Source organism: Podarcis melisellensis (genome assembly GCF_964234715.1).
Source record: "Podarcis melisellensis genome assembly, chromosome: Z".
In the NCBI taxonomy this organism is placed as follows: Eukaryota; Metazoa; Chordata; class Lepidosauria; order Squamata; family Lacertidae; genus Podarcis; species Podarcis melisellensis.
This window is the reverse complement of record NC_138547.1, coordinates 18,563,589-18,585,285: the sequence shown is the minus strand read 5'-3', so window position 1 is coordinate 18,585,285 and position 21,697 is coordinate 18,563,589. Positions and strand designations below refer to the sequence as shown.

Genomic DNA, 21,697 nt, shown 5'->3' with positions numbered 1-21,697 from the left:
CTAGACTAACTCCCCCATAACTGACATTCTACCAGCAGGCAACTGTTTCATCCTGGCAGGCCTTTCATTGAATCAATTGTAGAAGGAAGCCCAACATCATCTAGTCCAACCCCCTGCGATGCAGGAATCCCATCTAAAGTTTTTAAGGAAAGGGTTTTTTAACTTCTTTGCAGAGAGCTGGGCTAGATGACCTCCTGCGGAAGTGAGTTCCAGGGTTTAACTCTGAGAAGAGGACTTCCTTTTATCCATCATGAATCTCTCAATATTCAGTTTTGTTGGTTGTCTAGTGTTAAGAGAGAGGGAGAGAAACTTTTCTCTACCAACTTCCTTGCTCAGGTTGCAAGGTTGCCCTTTCCATTGATGGATCCATGTGGAGAGGATGTGAGATGCCTCCCGGTCCCTGCAGTCACTGGCTACTTACTGGCCTATCTCCAGCAATTGGGGGGGGGGGGTTGACACGTGAGTTGTGGGGTCACTATGACATCTGGATTGAGGGTGGCTGGTGGCTGATGTACATACCGAGTGGCAGGCTGGCTTTTTCCATGTGGATGGCAAAGGGCACCCTTGTCATTGATGGCTGCCTGGTTGCAAATGTTCGCTGTTTGCTGCCTCTCCTTGCAGAGATGAAGCCTCATCCCTGATCCCAGAATGAGGCTTGCTAATGATTTCCTAAAGGTGCTTTTGGACAATCCTAAGAGCATAAGAAGAGCCTGCCGGATCAGACCAGTGGCCCATCTTGTCCAGCATCCTGTTCTCATCGTGGCCAAATGCCCCTACGAAGATAGATATCTAGATAGACATCCTCTTGACTGGTGGGTTCCATAGGAACACACAAAGAGTCTTCTGGATTGAGAAGAATACAGTGAAGGAACCTGCCTGATATCAGTAGGGGGGAGTTCCAAAGTGAAGTGCTGCCACACTGAGCAATCAAGTTCTTACAAATGAGGATCAGGGATTACCTGTAGCCAGTTCCACGGACTGAAGTGGACAAATATGTGGAGTTAGTGGACCTATATATGGGCATATATACGCTTTTGCAGGTAAATTGGTCCCAAGTTGTAAAGGACTTTATATCCTGACAGTAACCCCATGAATGTGGCCCAGTAGTATATTGGCAACAAGTGCAGATCTTTGAGCACAGGTGTTAAATGCCAGCAAGGCCTTGCTGCTGGCAGAAATCCTGTAAAGATGCCTGGTTTTGCACTTGTTGGTTAACCTGAACTAAGGCAAGTTCGTAATGAGTCCATTACGAAACTGCCACTGACCTGGGATGTCACTAAGGAGCAAAAGGACCCTTGCGGGGAGGGCGGGGAGAGAAGGGCTCATTAGCTGCAATTCTTGAATTGCAAGGGATTGGATTGGTCCCTTCCAAAACTACAGTACAGGGGTTACCTCTGGTTAAGAACTTAATTCGTTCTGGAGGTCCATTCTTAACCTGAAATTGTTCTTAACCTGAAGCACCACTTTAGCTAATGGGGCCTCCCGCTGCCGCCGTGCCTCCGGAGCACAATTTCTGTTCTCATCCTGAAGCAAAGTTCTTAACCTGAGGTACTATTTCTGGGTTAGCGGAGTCTGTAACCTGAAGAGTCTGTAACCCAAGGTAAAGGTAAAGGGACCCCTGACCATTAGGTCCAGTCGTGACCGACTTTGGGGTTGCGGCGCTCATCTTGCTTTACTGGCCAAGGGAGCCGGCGTACAGCTTCCAGGTCATGTGGCTAGCATGACTAAGCCGCTTCTGGTGAACCAGAGCAGCGCACGGAAACACCGTTTACCTTCCTGCCGGAGTGGTACCTATTTATCTACTTCCACTTTCAAACTGCTAGGTTGGCAGAAGCAGGGACCAAGCAACAGGAGCTCACCCCGTCACAGGGATCTGAACCGCTGACCTTCTGATCAGCAAGTCCTAGGCTCTGTGGTTTAACCCACAGTGCCACCCGCGTCCCTACGGTACCTAAGGTACCACTGTATGATTCCATGAATGCAAAGTGGACATCCGCGGCAGAGAATTGCCCACCCAGCTGGGAAAGCCTGTTAGAACACAAATGTCTTCCAGTGTTTTCAGAACACTGCTTGTGGGGTGCAGCTTGGGGGTGCCTGCCGCATCTTGAGAAAGGCACCGTTCCTGAGAACAAGGGCAGCCATAGGAAGGTGCTGCTCTGAGTAACAATGGAGTGTGGGGCTTGTGGAATCTTTGGTATTTGGAAGAGAGATTCCTTCCCCCCATCCCTGACCCCATCCCTGATCCCATAGGGTTCCAAAGGTGCTCTGGCCCGCATTACCTTTTGTGGCTACTCAGCTGCGAGCCATATATTCCCTGAAGGCAAAGGTCTTGATCTGCTCCATCAAAACCAGAAGGAAAAAGAGGAGGATTTGGGTCTGGAGTCCACCTCTCCCCATAGCTGGAGAATGGTAGTCAGCCAGCTCTCTGGAAGGCTCCCTTGTCTCTATAAAGAGAGCATAGCCTGGGGGTGTTTTGCGTGGGGCTGGTGCAAAATGCGAAGAATGTGCAGATTTTGGAGTTTGTTTCTGGTTTGAGAGTTTTTTGTTCTTGTTGTTCTATTCTTCTCTCTTTGCTGCTCCAGCTGCCTGACTCAGCCCATTGTAAAAAGCCTGTATGCTTTGTTAAAAGCCCACAGATTTAGTATTGCAGGGGACTGGACTAGATGAACCTTGGGGTCCCTTCCAACTCTACTACTCTATGATACACAGCGCATACTTAAACAATGGAACTCAGTCCCCAGGAAGCAGAGATGGCCAACCTGGATGGCTGCAAGAAAAGATTAGACAAATTCATTGAGGGCTATTGATGGCTGTTTGCCCCTCTTGTGGTTTCCAGCAACTGGTATTCAGAAGCATTGCTGCCCCTGTTAAGGCAGAGCATAGCCATTGACAGCCCTCTCCTCCTCCATGAATCCGTCAAATCCTCTTTTAAAGCCACTCTCAACTGGTGGGTGCCTGACTCCTGCGGGAGGGAGTTCCGCAGTTTAACTAGGCACTACCTAAAGAAGGACTTTCTTTTACCTGTCCTGAAGCTCCTTGGGAAACAGTCGCTGCCTCCCAGGGTTGCTGTTGTGGCGAGTCAGCTAAGACGAGGAGAACCAGTAAGCCTGTCACTTTGAGTTCCTTAGAGTAGCAGGTGGGATAGAAATGGAATAAATAATTACCTCCCAACATTCAGCTTCACTGGATCCCCACGAGTTCTGGAGTTATGATCAGGCTGTGTTTTTGTTGTTGTTGTTGTTGTTTTGTGTGTGTGTGTGTGTGTGTGTGTGTGTGTGTGTGTGTGTGAGAGAGAGAGAGAGAGAGAGAGAGAGAGAGAGAGAGAGAGAGAGAGAGAGAGAGAGAGAGAGATTGGGGGTAGAAAAGAGCGAGGAAAGAAAATCAAAATATCACCTTTCCCCCAGTGCAAGTCTTGCTTCCATCCCTACTCTGAGGCTACTGGGGGCGGTGTCTGGGCTCCTCCCCGACTGCGCTGGGCCTGGCAGGCGACTGGCCGCCTGGCGAGGTTTTGCCTCTGCCCCCGCCCAGGCGCACCACTCACGCGCCTCAGCTGCGAGAGGAGAGCGGAGGTTCGAGCTCGCTGCAGCGGCGGCGGCACTTCGGAGCCGGGATGCCCGGAGCCCTTTCCTGAGGAGAAGGCAGGTGCGTCCCGGGCTGGGGGGAGGGGGGGCTTGGAGGGGAGGGGGCTTCCCTCCCGTATGAAGTTTGTAAGACTCCTCCCCCCCTCCTGGATCTTCCCCTTTCTCCAAAGGGGCCAGGAGAAGAGGAGCATCAGTGCCCGCCCCGGGAAGAAGATGCTAGCAACAGCCCGGGCAGGTGTGCTCAGTCGGATCCCCAGGAAGGGAAGATGTTGTCTCGCCAACGGCACCTTGCTGCAGCGCGTTCCTAGGCTGGTAGCCCCCTTCTCTGGGCGACTGCTTTCCCGCCCCACCACCCCGATAGCAAGTTGGCTGGGTGCCCCAAAGATGGGGAGGGGGCTTCCCCAGGCGATCCCACAATCCCTTAACACAGTCGAAGTCGTGGGCAACCAATGAAGCTGAAAGTTGGACTTAGAGTGGATAAAGTAATGCATTTAAACTGCAACACTCCCTCCTGTGGGAGGCAGGTACAACTACCTATTTAGATGGCTTTAAAAGAGAGATGGACAAATTCAGGGAAGAGAGCATTAGTGATTACTAGTAGCCACAGTCACTATGTTTTGCTTCCATAGTCGGAGGCAGCAATGTTTCTGAATACCTGGATACCTCAGGAGGGGAGAGGGGTCTTGCTTCCCATGCAGGCATCTAGTTGGCACTGTGAAAATAGGATGCTGGGCTGGATGAGCCAGTGGCCTGACCTAGCAGGGCTCTCCTGATGTTCTCATGGAACCTCCAGCTCCAGAGGTAGTCTATCTCAATTCTTAAGTTCTTTGGGGTATGTTTTTAAGCATTGCTTTTGGTCTCCATCTGAGGATTCTTCCTTTGCCCCCACCCTGCCCCCACTGATGACAGTTGTTTAGAGCAATGGATGAAGGATGGCCAAGGTTGGGCTCGCTTTGGTCCAACCCTGTCACACACAACCCTGCAAAATGTAGCTGCCTCTTCTTTTTCGCCAGAAGCAAGTTCTCAGAAGTTCTTTCACCCACAAGGGTGACCAAGATCCTGGTTGGACTAGATGACCCATGGGTTCCCTTCCAACTCTACAATTGTAGGATGCTATGATCCAGAGTCTAGAGCAGCCTTTCGCCATCCTGGTGCCCTCCATAAGTTTTGGACTGTGACATCCATCTGCTCCTTCCAGCACAGCTGTTTGGTCAGCTGAGAGCCAGCCAAGTGGGTGAAGACTGGAGCCCTCATTCTCTGGACTCTAGTGGGTGGCAATGATCCATAGGGGGCTCCTGAGACTGGGTGGCCAAGCGGAGGGAGAGTTTTGTTCGTTCTTTGCATCACACAGCCAGCCTCTTCTGGAAAACGCTCAAAACAGGGCATCAGGCTCCATTTGCCATCCACCCTGTTTTTCAACAACCCCGCAAAGAAAGTCAGGCAGAGGAGCGGCAACTGACCCAGAGCCACACCAGGCAGCTTTGCGGACTGTACATCCTCCCACTAAGGTTAATGGCACTGGGGTGTGTTTTTAATGCCCGTGCCACAGCCTCAGTCCCTACACAGTGTCAGGCCAGTTAATGCTTCTAGATCATGTTATCTACACTGGCTGGCAGCTGTGGCTGTTCAGGATTTGGGGCAGCAAACATTCCCAGGCCTACCTGGAGATGCTGCTGGGGATTGAACCTGTATGCAGAGCAGGTGCTGTCCCCATTCAGCTACAATCCTTCCTCTAAAAAAAGTTTATGGTTCTGAATTAAATAGGAAGTAGGAAGCTGCCTCAGAGCAACTGGTCAGGCAATTGTTCCATCTCGATCACGACTTTCTACACTGTCTGCCAGCTGCTCTTTGGGGCTTCAGGTAGGGGGCTTTGCTGGCCTACCTGGAGACACCATTGTGGATTGAACCTGCAACTTTCTGCATGCAAGGCAGGTGCTTTGCCCCTCTGCTGCAGCTAAAAATAAACACGAGATTCTAGTCCTTATGGGTCTGAATAAAGGGCTGAATTAAACAGAACTATAGGAAGCAGCCTTATACCACTTCACTAGACCATTGTTTCACACTGGTTTGTACTGTAAATTATGTTTTTGTGCACTCTGGCTTCAGTCACGGTGCTCCGTTGTGCAAGAAGCGGTTTAGTCATGCTGGCCGCATGAGCTGGAAAGCTGTCTGAGGACAAACGCTGGCTCCCTTGGCCTGAAAGCAAGATGAGTGCCACAACCCCACAGTCACCTTTGACTGGACTTAACCGTCCAGGGGTCCTTTACCTTTTTACCCTTTACCAGTACTATAAACACTGACTGCCAGCAGTGGGTGTCCAGGGTTCCAGTCAGGGGGCTTTCTCCTAGCTCTACCTGGAGATGCTGAGATTGAACCTGGGACCTTCTGCATGCAAAGCAGATTCTCTACCCCTGAGCTACAGCCCCTTGAAATCTCTCTCTAGAGTCATACACGCGCACACACTTCTAATTTGGCCCATGGAGTGTAGGTCAGGGTAGTGACCTGAGCTTGACTCTCCAGCTCACACATTTTCCAACAAACCCATTCCAGGTTTGCTGGGAAATCATAGAAGGGAACCCAAGGGTCATTTAATCCAACTCCCTGTAATGCAGGAATCTCAACTAAATCATCCATTGCAGGTGGCCATCCAAACTCAGTTTAAAAACCTCCAAGAAAGGAGGTCCATTCCACTGTCAAACAGCTCCCACCATCAGAAAGTTCTTCCTGATGTTTCATCAGAATCTCCTTTCTTGTAACTGGAAGCCATTGGTTCGGGTCCTACCCTGAGGAACAGGAGAAAACAAGCTTCCATGTGACAGCCCTTGAAAATGGCTATCACATCTCCTCTCCATCTTCTCTTCTCCAGGCTAAACATGCCCAGCTCTTTCGGCCGTTCCTCCTAAGGCATAGTTTCCAGACCCTTGATCATATTGCTCACCTTCTAGCTTGTCCTTATACCCCTCAAATGGTGGTGCCCATAACTGGACACAGGCAGAATATAGCGTTACTATGACTTCCCTTGATCTGGGCACTCAGCGTCTGCTAATGCAACCTAGAGTAACATTAGCCTCTTTGGCCACTGCATCACACTGTTGGCTTAGTATAAGCTTGTGGCTCATACTAAAACCCCTGTATCCTTTTCAATCCACTGCTGTCAACCCAGGTGTCCCTCATGTTTTATTAGTGCATTTGTTTATTCCTGCCTAAGTGTGGAACCTAACATTTGTCCCCCTTGAAATCCATTTGGTTTGTTCAATAGGGGCAAATGTAAGGTTCTACATCTAGGCATGAATAACCAGATGGTTAGGTTATAAACAGCACTAAAGTAGCCAGGGCTGGACTTGGAGGTAGCAACGGCCATTGGACCAAACGTAGAATCCTAAATTGTATTTGGATGTGAGTTCGAGAGTCATCTAGTACAACCCCTTGCAATGCAGGAATCAGTGGCCTTTCTGTTTAAGACAAGGTTGTTAGTGGCTGTAACCACCTCAGCCCCTCAAAGGGCCTTGAATTGCAAAGGTGAGGTTAACCTTCAAGCTAGTCACGGATTTGGGGGAACCAATGGTGAGTTTGTGGACGAAGTAGTTGAATTCTGAATCTGGTTTCACTTCAGTTTGGGTGGGCACAGAATTCTTTCTCCCCAGAGCCCTGTTGAGTCAGGATGGCATGAAGCTAAACATGGGAAGATTCAGGATAAAAGGAAATGTTTCTTCACTCAGCGCATGGTTAAAATGCGGAACTCCCTCCAGCAGGAGGCAGTGGTGGCCACCAACTTGGATGGCTTTAGAAAAAGAATTGGACAAATTCATGGAGGGGAAGGCTATTGATGACTACTAGCAAGGATGGTTAAATTCTTTCTCCCTCCATGGTCAGAGGCAATAATGCTTTTATAAATACCAGTTGCTGAAAGGGAGAGGAGAATGCTCAGGTGCTTTGGGGTTTCCTTTGAGGGCATCTGGTTGGCCACTGTGAGGACCAGACGTTGGAGTACGTGGGGCACTGGGCTGATCCACCAGGATCTTCCTTTGCTCTTATGTCAGAAGATGCTATATTGAACACCGGAACTTCTGTGACCCAGTCTCTCTGCAACAGTGTTCCACAAGAGGGATGGCTTTTTTAAAAAAAAGACTGGGCAAATTCAGGGAGGAGATGGCTACTAGTCAAGATGACCCTGTGAGCTTAGGAAGTGAGAGGGCTCTTGTGCTCTGGTCCTGTCTATGGGTCTCTCATTGGGGCATCTGGTTGGCCACTGTGAGGACAGGGTGCTCGACTAGATGGGAACAACTTTGCCCTGATCCATCAGGGACTCTTCTGGGGTTCATGCAGATTGTTACAGTTCTGCTATTCAGAACTGAATAATTCTAAACTTTCAGATTCTAACACGGAGAAGAAGGGTTGATTCACCAGAATCACAGAATTAGAAAGGACCCCAAGGGTCACCTAATGCAGGAATCTCAACTAAAACCATTCCTCACAGCTGGCGATCCATCCTCTGCTTAAAAACCACCAAAGAAGGAGATCTGACCTTCCTTTCCTTCTAGATTCCTTCCCTTCCTCAAAGAACAAAGGCAATTTAATCTCATTCTCACACTTTTCTTGAGTCGGCTTTCTGTTTTAAGTGCCATAAGGCCGGCAGCTAACTTTAAATACTTGTGGGGGCTGCAGGAGGCGAAGTGTGGGGGAAACTCACTCCTAGGAATGAGTATTTATAATCAGCAGGTGATGCCATTGGAGGAGGGTGGAATTGGAATAGGCAGCACAACAACTTAACTCCTAGTGGGGCATGAGGCTTAACTGGGCTCAGAAGAAGGATGTTTTGCAAACTTGCAAGACCTCCTCCTGCTCTCCAGATGCGTTGGACTACAATGCCCACCAGCTGCCAGGCAGCGCAGCTATCAGATGACCCTGGGGCTGGTGCAATTTGTAGGGGAAAGTGTTGTTTACAGAGAACCAGCCTGACAGAAGCTGCTTTAGACCCAGGCATACTCTAGGACTGTGGGATTCTTTTTGACCTGCACATAGTTTTCCGCCAGGCTCAAGAAAAAGCAAAAATAGAAGGAAAGAGAAATAAGTTGGGTGTTCCTGCTCAGTAGGTGGTGGCATACCTGTCAACGTTTCCCTTTTTTTAAGGGAAATTCCTTTATTCCGAATAGGATTCCTCGCAAGTAAAGGGAAAAGTTGACAGCTATGGGTGGTTGGCAGCAGGGGTTGTTGCCCCAGTGCAGTGGGTGGCCAGTCACCTGCCCAGGCCAACCATGACAGTCAGTCCCCAGGTCACACAGGAGGCTTCTTTGGGCTTGTCCTGGACAAATATCTACTCTACATCCCTGCAGTGTAGGAATCCCAGCTGAAGAATCCCTGACAAAAGGCCACCTGCCCTCCATTTCAAAACATCAATGGAAGGATATGATAAATAATAATAATTAATAGTAATACTTCAGTTGTGAAGCTCGCAATTTCCATTTCTCAACCTCCCCCTGCCATGCTGCATGAATTCTGCCCCATTCCTGCTCTCCCAGACTTTGCCACAGAGAGAAAAAAGGAGCACAGATTCTCTTCTGGGCATTTGGGGCTTTTCATTTCTCATCCTTCTACCCCCAACCCACCATGGGCACAGACCTGCTGCGATTCCTGCATTGCAGGAGCTTCAGCTGAATGACCCTTGGGGTCCTTCCCAACTCTACAATTCTAGGACTCTGTGACAATGGGGACAACAGCAAACACCAACACAGCTGTGCAAATGCCCCCAAATTACAGCTCTTCAGAGCAAAGCCATCGGTGGTTGACCCAAATGAGCACCTTTTGCCAGACAGCCGGGTTATTTTTATCCCAGCCTCCCTGTATGCAGGGAAGCCCCAGAGCTCTTCCTGACAGCTTAACGCCCAAAGAAATGGCCAAAAATGCAAGCAGCTGCATGGACCCGTTATTGTATGCATACACACTCTGCCCCACAGGAACAATAGAATCGTAGAGTTGGAAAGGACTCCCAAGGGTCATCTAGTCCAACTCCCTGCAGTGCAGAAATCACAGCTAAAGCATCCCTGGCAGACAGCCACCCAACCTCTGCTTAAAAGCTTCCAAGGAAGGAAAGTCCACCGCCTTCCGAGGGAGTCTGTACCAAGGGACTCCCTCTGTCAGAACAGCTCCTGCCCTCAGGAACTTCTTCCTAATGTTCCTTTCTTGTCATCTGAAGCTTCAGGTTCCGGTCGTGAACAAGCTGCCTCCATCTTCCAGGTGGCAACCCTTCAGATATTTGAAAGTGGATCTCATGTCTCCTCTCAGTGTCCTCATATCCAGGCTAAACATCCCCATCTCCCTCAACCATTCCTCATCAGGCTTGGTTTCCAAGACCCTCCATCATCTCTGCGCACCTTTCCAGCTTGTCAATATCCTTCTGCAGAGGGTCTTTTTGGGGTGGGGGTTGCTCAAGAGATACACAAGTGGTCTTTAAACCTGGTTCCCTCTCCGGGAACCATCAGGACAAAAGAGGGAGGGAGTTATTGCATAAAAAACATAAGAAAAGCTTGCTGCATCCAGCCACTGGCCCTTCCAGCTTAGCATCCTCTTCTCACAGCGGCCAACCTGATGCCCGTAGGAATCCCTCAAGGAGGACCCAAGAACAACAGCCCTCACACACACACACATGGTTTTTAACAACTTAATAGCTCTCTTCTCTATGGATTTTTCTAATGTTGTTTTAAAGCCATCCAAGTTGGTGGCCATCACTGTCTCCTGTGCGAATTCCATAGTTCTTAACTGGGATCATAGACACTACCCTAAGGTTACCAGTTTCCCCCCCCCCCAATGAATCCAGGGACACTTTTCACCTTCAATGGATTTTGTCAGGGGATTGATTTGTAAATCCGGGGACTGTCCCCAGCAAACGGGGACGTCTGGTAACCTTACTCTACCCCAGAAGCCAGAGATTCCCCAAACCAGCAGGGACTGGGTTAACAGCACAGCTTGCTAAACACAGGGAAATAATTCGTCTTCTAGCAATGCTGAAGGGAGAAAATAAAACACACACACACACACTTGCCTTCTATTTAGGGCAGCATCGAAATTAGCCACCCAGTGGAGGAATCTGGCCTTTTGAGCTGCCTGAAGGCTGATCAGGAATTAAGAGAGAAAATAAAAAAATTCTCCTCCTTGCCACCCAAGGGGGGGGGGTTCTACTATTGAAAGATGATTCCCACAGCCAGTGGGAAGAGGGTGATAGCAGAGGCAGATTTAGGGTAGTGGTAGGTGACTCCCTAATGAGGAGGACCAAGACAGCAGTGTACAGAAGCAACAGGATGTCCCGGCAGTTGTGCTATCTTCCAGGTACAAAGGTTAACAACAGGGCAGAGAAGTTGCCAAGGTGACCACAACTCACCTTCCTTTTGATTCATAGGGGTACAAATGACACTGCCAGACACAGACTTCAACATACAGCAAAGGGACTATGAGAGTCTGGGCAGGAAGCTGAAGGACTTTTGAGCATAGGTGGTTTTTCCATCACTCCTTCCTGTTGGAGGTCATGGCCCAGGAAGAAAGAGGAAAATACTGGAAGTAAACCACCAGCTGTGCAGGTGCTGTTGCCAGGTTAGGTTTGGCTTCCTGGTCCATGGTCTCTGCTTCCTTGAGGAAGAACTTCCTGCCAGAGATGGATCACACCTGACATTGGTTGGCAAGGATGTGTTTGCTAATCGTCTCGCAAACCTGATCAGGATTGCTTTAAACCAAATCCTGAGGGTGGGGGGGAAACTATATTACAAACCACAGGGGAATACCTGGTACTCCTCGGTCCAGTATACCTGAAGGAGCGTCTCCACCCCCATCATTCTGCCCGGACGCTGAGGTCCAGCGCCGAGGGCCTTCTGGCGGTTCCCTCATTGCGAGAAGCAAAGATACAGGGAACCAGGCAGAGGGCCTTCTCGGTAGTGGCGCCCACCCTGTGGAACGCCCTTCCAGCAGATGTCAAAGCGATAAACAACTACCTGACATTCAGAAGACATCTTAAGGCAGCCCTGTTCAGGGAAGTTTTTAACGTGTGATTTTACTGTATTTTTGGTTTTTATGGAAGCCGCCCAGAGTGGCTGGGGGGGCCCAGCCAGATGGGCGGGGTATAAATAATAAATTATTATTATTATTATTATTATTATTATTATTATTATTATTATTATTACTGGGAATAATAGCTTCATTGATGCACAGGAAACTGAGGTGGTCCTCCAGAAACCTGCTAAAGGGCAGGGAACTACAAGAAGGAAGCAGCTAGAGGGAATGACTCAAATGCACAAAGCAGGAACACCATCTGGGGGGGGGGGCTGAGGGCTACCTCAAATTTTTGAGGGAAGGGCCCCCTCAAAATTGCACGACTCCGCATGACATGCTCACCTCACTCGCACATGCTGCAGGGTGTGCTGATGTCACTCACACAAGCCGCATGGCATGCACACAACATGTCAGCACACTCTGCAGCATGCGCACATGGCGTGAGAATGCCCCATGGTGTGGGTGCATAACATCAGCACTTTCTTGGTCAGTGTATGCCATTGGGGAGGGGAGGGGTACATTGAGATGAGCAGCTAGTTTTATTGTGCTTTTGAATTTATCCCAAATTTTCCTGCCTGCTTCTCACCTCAACATCTTGCAAATTAAGTGTCTTCCCGCTTATAATACGTACAGTGGTACCTCGGGCTAAGTACTTAATTCGTTCTGGAGGTCCGTACTTAACCTGAAACTGTTCTTAACCTGAAGCACCACTTCAGCTAATGGGGCCTCCTCCTGCTGCTGCCGCCGCACCACCGGAGCACGATTTCTGTTCTCATCCTAAGCAAAGTTCTTAACCTGAAACACTATTTCTGGGTTAGCGGAGTCTGTAACCTGAAGCGTATGTAACCTGAAGCGTATGTAATTTGAGGTACCACTGTACTGAAAACCATCAGTGCCATGCTAATATAGTGGCATCTAAGGTTGATCTTGTCTGGTTCATACACTGAGCCACTAGGTCCCAAAATTTATGCTCCCTTTGTTCAGACACTGCCAGCCCTAATTCTTGCCACTGTCATATCACAAAATTCACTTTTTTATTCTTTAGGATTTTCTTATACGCCACTCTTATCTCATATTTCCCTTATTAATTTCAGAATGTTCTTCCACCCCAAAACAACAACAACAACAACAACAACAACATGATAGCTCATAAAAGATCTTGTTTTGTCTCCTTGCATTGCCCATCAACTCAGCTTCTTTAGTTTCCCTGTATACCACTTGTAGCACTGGGATTGATCAGATAGCATCTGATGACTGTATTAACATACAGAAAATCCGAGACCATATTTGTTAAATTGTTCATAAGGCAATGTCGCCAGAATCCTCTGTATATCGTCATTCACCTTCAAATACCATTTCGCTCTCATCATTCCCAAAGATTTGCCAGCTGCACGTGAGTGCTACAGGGAGCAGGCAGTCCAGGACAGGGGCTAAGATAATTGAAAGTGGAAAACGGTCGCTTTCAGTTCTTACCAGGACATCTATTGATTTCACCAAGCTGAAAAGTGGTGAAGCTATGAAGTAGTCTATGAGACTTCCTCCCTTATTGTGTAGAAAAGTAAGTTGGCCATTTGAAGCATCCACTAGACACGCATCTAATATTTAAAAAGTCATGCAGAAGCACACACACGCCCATTCTAGGAGTATCCGGCCTTGAGGGTTGACTCTCTTGTCCATAGAAGTGTGAGGGAAGGGGCAGGGGAATATCCTCCAGGTCTAGCCTTTGTGGTACTAGAATTCTCTCTGAACCATCCAGATGCTGACGTTAAAATCCCTGAATAGTAGAATTTGGGCACCCCACACTTATTTGAGCTATAAGAGTTGTTGGATCCCTCCAAATCTTAGCCACCACAGCTAAATATTAATGCGGAAAAATGGGCCTTCTGCCACTGCAGTAATCTGTAATGGCAGGAAATATTCACAAAGGAGACCATACTCCACAGCGCTGATTTCCCCAGCTTAATTCAGTGAGTGGTCGGGGGGAGTGGTCCAACGCTCACTTCCTCATCCCTTTAATTGCTTCTTAACTGATGGAAGACTTTCCTGGGAGCATCCCTGTAAATGCAAGGGGCTGATATGCTATAGCCAAGTTTCTTGTAAGCAGATAATAACAGATTTTTGCAGGAGCATTGTCAAATCTTTGTCTCATTTCCTGTTGTCCCACTGTGCCAGATTCCAAGTGACAAGGGAAGCTCCACATAGAGTGCATTATAATAATCCAGTGTTTTAATGATACTAATACTATTTTTGAATATATATATATATGTAATATGTAATGTGTAATATGTAATATGTAAAATAGTGTGTGTGTGTGTGTGTGTGTGTGTGTGTGTGTGTGTGTGTGTGTGTAATCTTGCCATCTGATTTTGAAGAGCATGTAGGAACTGGGATGCATATAGACAGCTGAGTTCTGGTTTTGATGATCCACTTTAAATATGAAATTGAGACTGGAAAAAAATTATTATTATTTCTTCTTTGCAGAAAATCAAGCGGGCGCCTTCAGACGAGGAGTGCTTCTTTGAGCTGCTGAGCAAATTCCAGAGCAACCGGATGGATGACCAACGCTGTCCCTTGGAGGAAGGCCAGAAGGAGGCCGAAGAAGCTACAGTGGCCACCCTGGTGCCTGCCCTGGAGGAGAGGACCTGTAAGCTTTTGTTGAGCTGCTCCCAAGGCCCTTGCTGTGCTGGGCTAGATATGTGTCCCCATCTGTCTTAAATAAGGTCAGATAAAAGGAAAGATATCTTCATGCAGCACTGTTAATCTGCGGAAATTCTTCCTGCAGGTACCATTGAGGGTCACCAACTTGAAGGGCTTTAAAAAAGAATTAGACGCATTCATGGAGGAGAGGGCTATCAATGAAGCTAGATGTTGGAGGGTTCATGGCAGAGAAAAGAAATTCATGCAGCACAGTGTTAATTTGTGGAACTCCCTCCCATAAGAGACCATGATGACCACCAACTTATATGAACACATTCTGAACTCTGTGCTGCATTAATACGTCTATCCTTTTATCTGCCCATAAGATAAGCCGTGCAGCTGGATCAGGCCAAGTATCCTGTTCCCACAATGGCCAGCCAGATACCCTAAAGGGAAACCCACATGCAAGAGCACTCTCCCCTCCTGGGGTTTCTAGCAACTAGTATAATCAAGAAGCGTTTACTGCCCCCAACTGTGGAGGCAGAGCATAGCCATCTTGGCTAGTATCCATCAATAGCCTTCTCCTCCTCCTAAAGCAGTCCAAGTAGGTGGCCATCACTGCCTCCTGTAGGAGGCAGTTCCACAGATTAATTCTGTGCTGCAAAATGAATCCTCTCAACATTCACCTTCGTTGGATGCCTGCGAGTTCAAAGTCGACACTTCCTTGCATCAAAATATTAAGCAGGGGTTTGTGTGCATGGATCAAGAGAGGAAGCTCCGGAAAAAACCAGGCACAGGAGATGCAGGCAGAGCGCCAAAGCTGCGAGGCAGGCAGGAGGCAGTGTTGAAAAGGTCAGGCTGTGTTATGACAAGGAGCGGGGTTGAGCGAGGCTCTCTCGCTCCTAAAAATAGAAGGAGAGCTTCTTGTCGTCCCTGCTGATGCGGGAGCGCCCCTGGGGGCTCTTGTTTTCCTCCACAGGGCCCACACCTCCTCCTGCTTGCTTCAAAGTATTTGGACACATACAAAAGCACTGAGGGACCCATCTAGTCCAGCATCCTCTTCTCACAGTAGCCAACCTTGACATCTGAAGGGGGGGGCATTCCACAGGGGAAGCGCAACTACTGAGAAGGCCCTCTGATTGGTTCCCTGTAACTTCACCTCTCACAATAAGGGAACTGCCAGAAGGTCCTCAAAGGAGGACCTCAGTGTCTGGGCTGGATAATGGAGGTAGAGATGCTCCTTCAGGTATACAGGGCTGAGTCCATTTTAGGTCAATGGCCAACACTTCTAATTGTGCTCAGAAATGTACTGGGAACCAATGTAGATCTTTTAAAACCATTGTTAAATGGTCCCAGCAGCTGCTCCCAGTCACCAGTCTGGCAGCCGCATTTTGGTTTAGTTGTACTTTCCAGGTCACCTTCAAAGGTAGCCCCACATAGAGGGCATTGCAGTAGTCCAAAGTGTGTGGGGGGGGGGAGAGATAACCAGGGCATTTACCACTCTGGAAGACAGTACGCAGGCAAGTAGGATCTGAGCCTGCGTACCAGATGGAGCTGGTAAACAGCCGCCCTGGGCACAGAATTAACCAGTGCTTCTATGGACAGCTGTGAGACCAAAATGGCCTCCAGGCATCACACCTGGTCCTTCAGGGGCACAGTTACCCCATTCAGAAGTAAGGAATCCTCCCACCTGCCTGCCTCCTGTCCCCCAGAAAAAAAGTACTCAATCCAGTGACCACAATCCACCCCGCCCCGCCCCCCCACCCGACTCTGTTCACACATCTATCTAAGCTAGCGGGCACATCTTATGCCAGGAGTTCTGCAGAGTAACTATGTGTATTGCAAGCTGCTGAGCAAGGGTTGTTGCTGGGACTAATTCTGAGCAGTGTGTTCCACAAGATGCTGGTATTTGCAGATAAAATCCTCGATTACTTCAGAGCAAGCAACCTGGAATAATTTCTAATCACTGCACTACAATTTGCTATTATTATCATTATCATTATCATCACAGAATTATAGAGTGGGAAGAGACTGCCAGCAGTCATCCAGCCCAGCCCCCTGCAAGAATCACAACTAAAGAATCCCTGATAGGTGCCCTTCCAACCTCTGCTTAAAAACCTCCAATGAATCCTGAATTCATAGGGTTGGGAGGGACTCTAAGAGTCATCTAGTCCAACCCAGGGTCTCCCCAGGGTTCTGCTTTTTAATGTACTCAGTTATACTGTAAGTAATTTTTTTAAAAAATCTTTATAAATGACTTAGAAGTAGGAATTGAGGGGGATGCACACTGTATTTACAGATGATGCTAAACTGAGAGGGGAGGCTAATACAGTGGTACCTCCAGTTACTAACTTAATTCGTTCCGGAGGTCCGTTCTTAAGCCAAAACCGTTCTTAACATGAGGCGCACTTTCGCTAATGGGGCCTCCTGCTACTCCCGCCGCTGGCGCACGACTTCCGCTTGCATCCTGGGGCAAAGTTTGCATCTATTTCTGGGTTAGCGGAGCTCATTACCCAAAGCATTCGTTAAGGAGAACAGTACGTAACCTGAGGTTCCACTGTACCACAGAAGATAGAATGCATTTCAGTGAGATCAAATGTCAGATTCTGCACTTAGGCAGGAATAACCAGATGCACAGGTATAGGTTGGTGGACACCTGGCTTGACAGCAGTGGATGTGAAAAGGGATCCAGGGATCTTAGTAAACCACAAACTTGACATGAGTCAACAGTGTGATGCAGCAGCAAATGAAGCTAATGCAGTTCTAGGCTGCATCTGCAGAAGGAAGGAATGGAAACTGAGCTTTCCAACTAAACTATTATGGTTATGATTATTATTTTCTTCATTGGAGATCTTAAAGCAGAGGCTGGGTGGCTACCTGCCAGGGACACTTCAGCTGAGTTTGCAAGCGGTTGGACTAGGTGGAGACCCTGGGGATCATCTATTCTGTTTCTGCAATAACATTTCTTTCTTCCTGCACTGGCAGCCCAGTCCTCAATGGCCTCCCCACAGACTGAGGAGCTCTTCGACCTCATCGCCAGCTCCCAGAGCCGGCGGCTGGACGACCAGCGGGCCAGCGTGGGCAGCCTGCCAGGCCTGCGCATTACCCCCAACAACCTCAGCCACCTCCGCAGGGAAGGCGGCACACAGCAGGAGCCAGGCGACGAGTTCTTCAACATGCTCATGAAGTGCCAGGTATGTTTTGAGCATGGCTAATCACTTGACATCATTAAACCCACTTCAGAAACTGTCAGTTCCCGGCTTTTGAAAATCCTGGGGCTTATTTTTTTGCTCTGTTCTTTTTTGGGGAGGGTTGAAGTTGTGGAAGGGTACTCATCCAGCTCTGAAGGGGTCCTGTTCAGAGCATTGGTCCATAGAACCACTGAATTGCAAACTCAAGTGAATTGCAGAGTTGGAAGGTACCCCAAGAGTCATCTCCAACCCCAGACAATGGAATCATCGCTAAAGCATCCATTGATTTAAAAATATCTATACCACGATACATTTTTAAATGTCTGAGTGCATAAACACAAACTCATGTGAAACTTTAAAATCAGAAAGAATCTGACCATTATGGGGAAAAGATGTATTCTCAATTGCTTGCAGAGGCCAAACAAAAGGGGACAGTATTCCAGAGGGCAGGGCAGATGACACAGGAACATAAGAAGAGCCTACTGGATCAGGCCAATGGGCCATCTAGGCCAGCATCCTGTTCTCACTGTCACCAAATGCTGCTTAGGATCTAGGAGTCCCGATAGACTGCCTCTGGACCTGGAGGCTTCTAAGAATGTCACAAAAGCATTTCTAGATCAGGCCAATGGCCCACCTAGGCCAGCATCCTGTTCTCACAGTGGCTAACAGATGCCTCTGTTGGGAAACGGGCAAGGAGGATCAAAGCACAAAAGCACTTTACCCTCCTATGAGTCTCAGCAACTGGGATTTGAAAGCATTACTGCCTCCAACTGTGGCGGACAGAGCATAGCTATCATGACTGGTAGCCATCAATAGCCCTCTCCTCTGTGACATTGAATGCTCAGTTTCTTGTTGCTATAAAAAGAGCCGATCAACAACACTCCTGCAGGTGATCTCAGTGATGGAACCAGGATGTTACAGTTTCAGGCAGTCCCTTAGACCTAAGATGTCCAGGGCTTGACCCCAGCTCAGGAGATGACTAACTTAGATGGCTTTAAAAGAGAGCTGCTGAGGACTATTCGCCACAATGACTCTGCTCTGCCTCCATGGCCACAGGCAGCAATGCTGCTGGAAACCACAGGAAGGAAGAATTGGTGTTGCACTTGAATCCTGCTTACTGGTTTCACATTTAGGCACTTGGGCGGCCACTGTGAGAACAGAATGCTGGACTAGGCAGCCAGAGAAGATTATAGCATAGAATCATAGCATTGGGGTGGGGGGAACCATTTGTCATCTAGCTCAACCTGCTGCAATGCAATTTCTGGGCAGTATTCCACCTTGGGTCCTTGCTGATAAGGTTCTACATGACTTGGGAGCAAGTGACCCGAAGGACCGTCAGTGAGCGTTGGTCCCAAATTAACTACGCCAGTGTGACGTGGTGGTTAGAGTCTGGGAGATCAGGGTTCAAATCTGCCATTGGCCATGAAGTCCATGTTGGGGTAGTCCCTCACTCTCAGTCAACCTACCTCACAGGGTTTTTGTGGGGTGGGGGCAGAACCACGTATGTCCCCTTTAGATCATTGGAGGAAAGAAAATGCAATAAATAAACAATAATCCCAAGGATCATTTAGCCCAGCCTAGGACTTGCCGATCAGAAGGTCGGCTGTTCGAATCCCCGCGACGGGGTGAGCTCCCGTTGCTTGGTCCCTGCTCCTGCCAACCTAGCAGTTCGAAAGCACGTCAAAGTACAAGTAGATAAATAGGTACCACTCTGGCGGGAAGGTAAACGGTGTTTCCGTGCGCTGCTCTGGTTCGCCAGAAGCGGCTTAGTCCTGCTGGCCACATGACGCTGAAGCTGTACGCCGGCTCCCTCGGCCAATAAAGTGAGATGAGCGCCGCAACTCCAGAGTCGGTCACGACTGGACCTAATGGTTAGGGGTCCCTTTACCTTTACCTGCAGTGCAGGAATCACAACTAAAGAACCCCCAACCTTTGCTTTAAAACCTCCAAGGAAAGAGAGTCCACCACCTTTGGAGGTGGTAATAATAGTAATAATAAAAATAAAAATAAAAATAAAAATAAAAATAAAAATAAAAATAAAAATAAAAATAAAAATAAAAATAAAAATAAAATAAATAAATAAATAAATATCCCGCCCTCCCCAGCCAAAGCCAGGCTCAGAGCGGCTAACAACAGTAAAATAATAAAACATTCTAAAATCATTTCATTATAAAATCAGTTCAAATCAAATTAATGGCAACCATTAGGCTAGAGTTCTGTGAGGATTGCCAAAGGCTGTGCCTTGGCCAAAGGCCTGGTGGAACAGCTCTGTCTTGCAGGCCCTGTGGAAAGATGTCAAGTCCCGCAGGGCCCTAGTCTCTTGTGACAGAGTGTTCCACCAGATTGGGGCCACGGCCGAAAAGGCCCTGGCTCTGGTTGAGGCCAGCCTAAACTCCCTGTGGCCCGGGACCTCCAAGATGTTTTTGTTTGAAGACCATAAGGTCCTCCGTGGGACATACCAGGAGAGGCGGTCCCATATTGTAGGATCTGAAGGGACACCCCACCCCTACAAGGATCATCTAATCCAAGCCAGTCCTAAACCGCCTGACTCTCTGCTCCTCTCTGTGATGTCTCCCTCCTTCACTACTTCTTCTCATTCCTCCTCCCCATCCCTAGTCCTCTCGCATTGATGACCAGCGCTGCGCAGCCCCCGATGCCACCCCACGCGGTCCCACTGTGCCAGATGAAGATTTCTTCAGCCTCATTCAGAGGGCCCAGGCCAAGCGCATCGACGAGCAGAGGGTGGACCTGGCCTTGGGTGAAGAGGAAGCCGAAGAAGATGAAGCACAGCCCAGTCCCAGCTAAGACCGGTCCCCCGTGCAGGGTCTGGACTGAGCCCTAGTGCTGTGAGGACGTAGGCACTGGGGGGGGGGGAGACATTGGGGCAATCTCAACTGTAGCAGTCCCGCCTCAAGGGAGCGGCTCTGAGCAAGGCCCATTTCTTGGAGGGGGGCTGTTATCCTAGAGGTGCTGGGGGTGGAAAGTTGAGTGTGCCTCTACCACCAGGGGTAGTCTACCTCTAAGCTCCCAGAGACATTCATTAAAATGTACAGTTGGAAGAGTGCCCCTAAGGTTCAACTAACCCAGCCCCCTCCAATGCAGGATTCACAGCTAAAGCATCCCTGACAGATGGCCTTCCATTGGTTTCAGGGAAGAGGACAGGAGCAGTGGGGGAGGGGGTTGCTTTTCACTCCTTCCCACATCTCCGAGCCCAGTCAAAACTGGAAATCAAGCCACCTGCAGGAATATCTCTGCCAAGATTCAATATATTCGCTAATTTATTCTATATACGATGTGTGTTAGACAATATAATTTTATGGAGGGGAGGGGTCCTTTATCTGCATGGTACTTTCCCCATCCCCATAAAAATCAAAGAGCTGCCAAATGAATTCTGTGGGGGAAGAGGGTGCTTATTAAACATTTTTGGAACACAAGGTCTTTTGGTGTTTTATTTCAGCTTCCGACTCTGAAACCAAGACGAAGCTGGGAGGGGGGGAGAGAGAAGAGTCTAATTCGCCCCACATGGCATTTTGGGGTGGGGGTAACAGAGAAGGGTCACTTCCAGCTTCCCTGTCATTATTTGGCAAAGGGCCAAACCACATTCCAGGTGGCTCAAGCCATCCCTTCTGATGGATCCTGAAACCAGAATCCTCTCTTGGGATTTGGCCACCAGCCCCCGCTTGAAATACTGTTTTGCCATTTTTTAAATAGCTGCTTCTCCTTACAAAAATCACACCTCACCACTGTACAGGGTGCAACTTGGGGCTTGGCCCACTTCTATGGATTTGGAGGCATAAATCGTAGGGTGCGGAAGGACCCCCAGTGGTCATCCAGCTGAGCCCCCTGCAAGGCAGGAATCACAACTAAAGCATGCCTGACAGGTGACCATCCAACCAATCATGACATCGAATGACCAGCATATGGGTGGCATTGCCCAGCTATCTGCATGGGGGAGATAAAAGAACAGGCCCACCATGCCAAGCACACCTGGTGCACAGCTTTGCATATAATTAGGGTTTTAAAAAAAACACCCTGACGTTCAGAACCTCAGAAGTGTCTGCTGGATCAAGTCAATGACCCACCTAGTCCAGCAACACTTGCCTGCCAGAAACCAGCAAGCAGTCCAAACACAAGAGCTCTGCCCTCTTGTGGCTTCCAGAAACTTGTATTCAGAAACATTGCTGCCTGCAACTGTGGGGGTCAGAGCTTGGCCATCATGGCTAGATGCCATCAACACCTCTCTCCTACTGC

The 21,697-nt window shown here is 48.7% G+C and overlaps 1 protein-coding gene across 1 annotated transcript in view; it reads left to right on the top strand.

Annotated features, from left to right (window-relative positions):
• GPSM1 (G protein signaling modulator 1) overlaps window positions 1-20,880 on the top strand; it is a 55,091-nt gene extending 34,211 nt beyond the window's left edge. The window contains exons 12-14 of the mRNA XM_081897831.1: window positions 14,100-14,262; window positions 17,241-17,449; window positions 20,063-20,880. Coding sequence (XP_081753957.1) covers window positions 14,100-14,262; window positions 17,241-17,449; window positions 20,063-20,251 — 561 coding nt within the window. The 3' untranslated portion in view covers window positions 20,252-20,880. The remainder of the gene's footprint in view (window positions 1-14,099; window positions 14,263-17,240; window positions 17,450-20,062) is intronic.
• The last annotated feature ends 817 nt before the right edge of the window (window positions 20,881-21,697 follow it).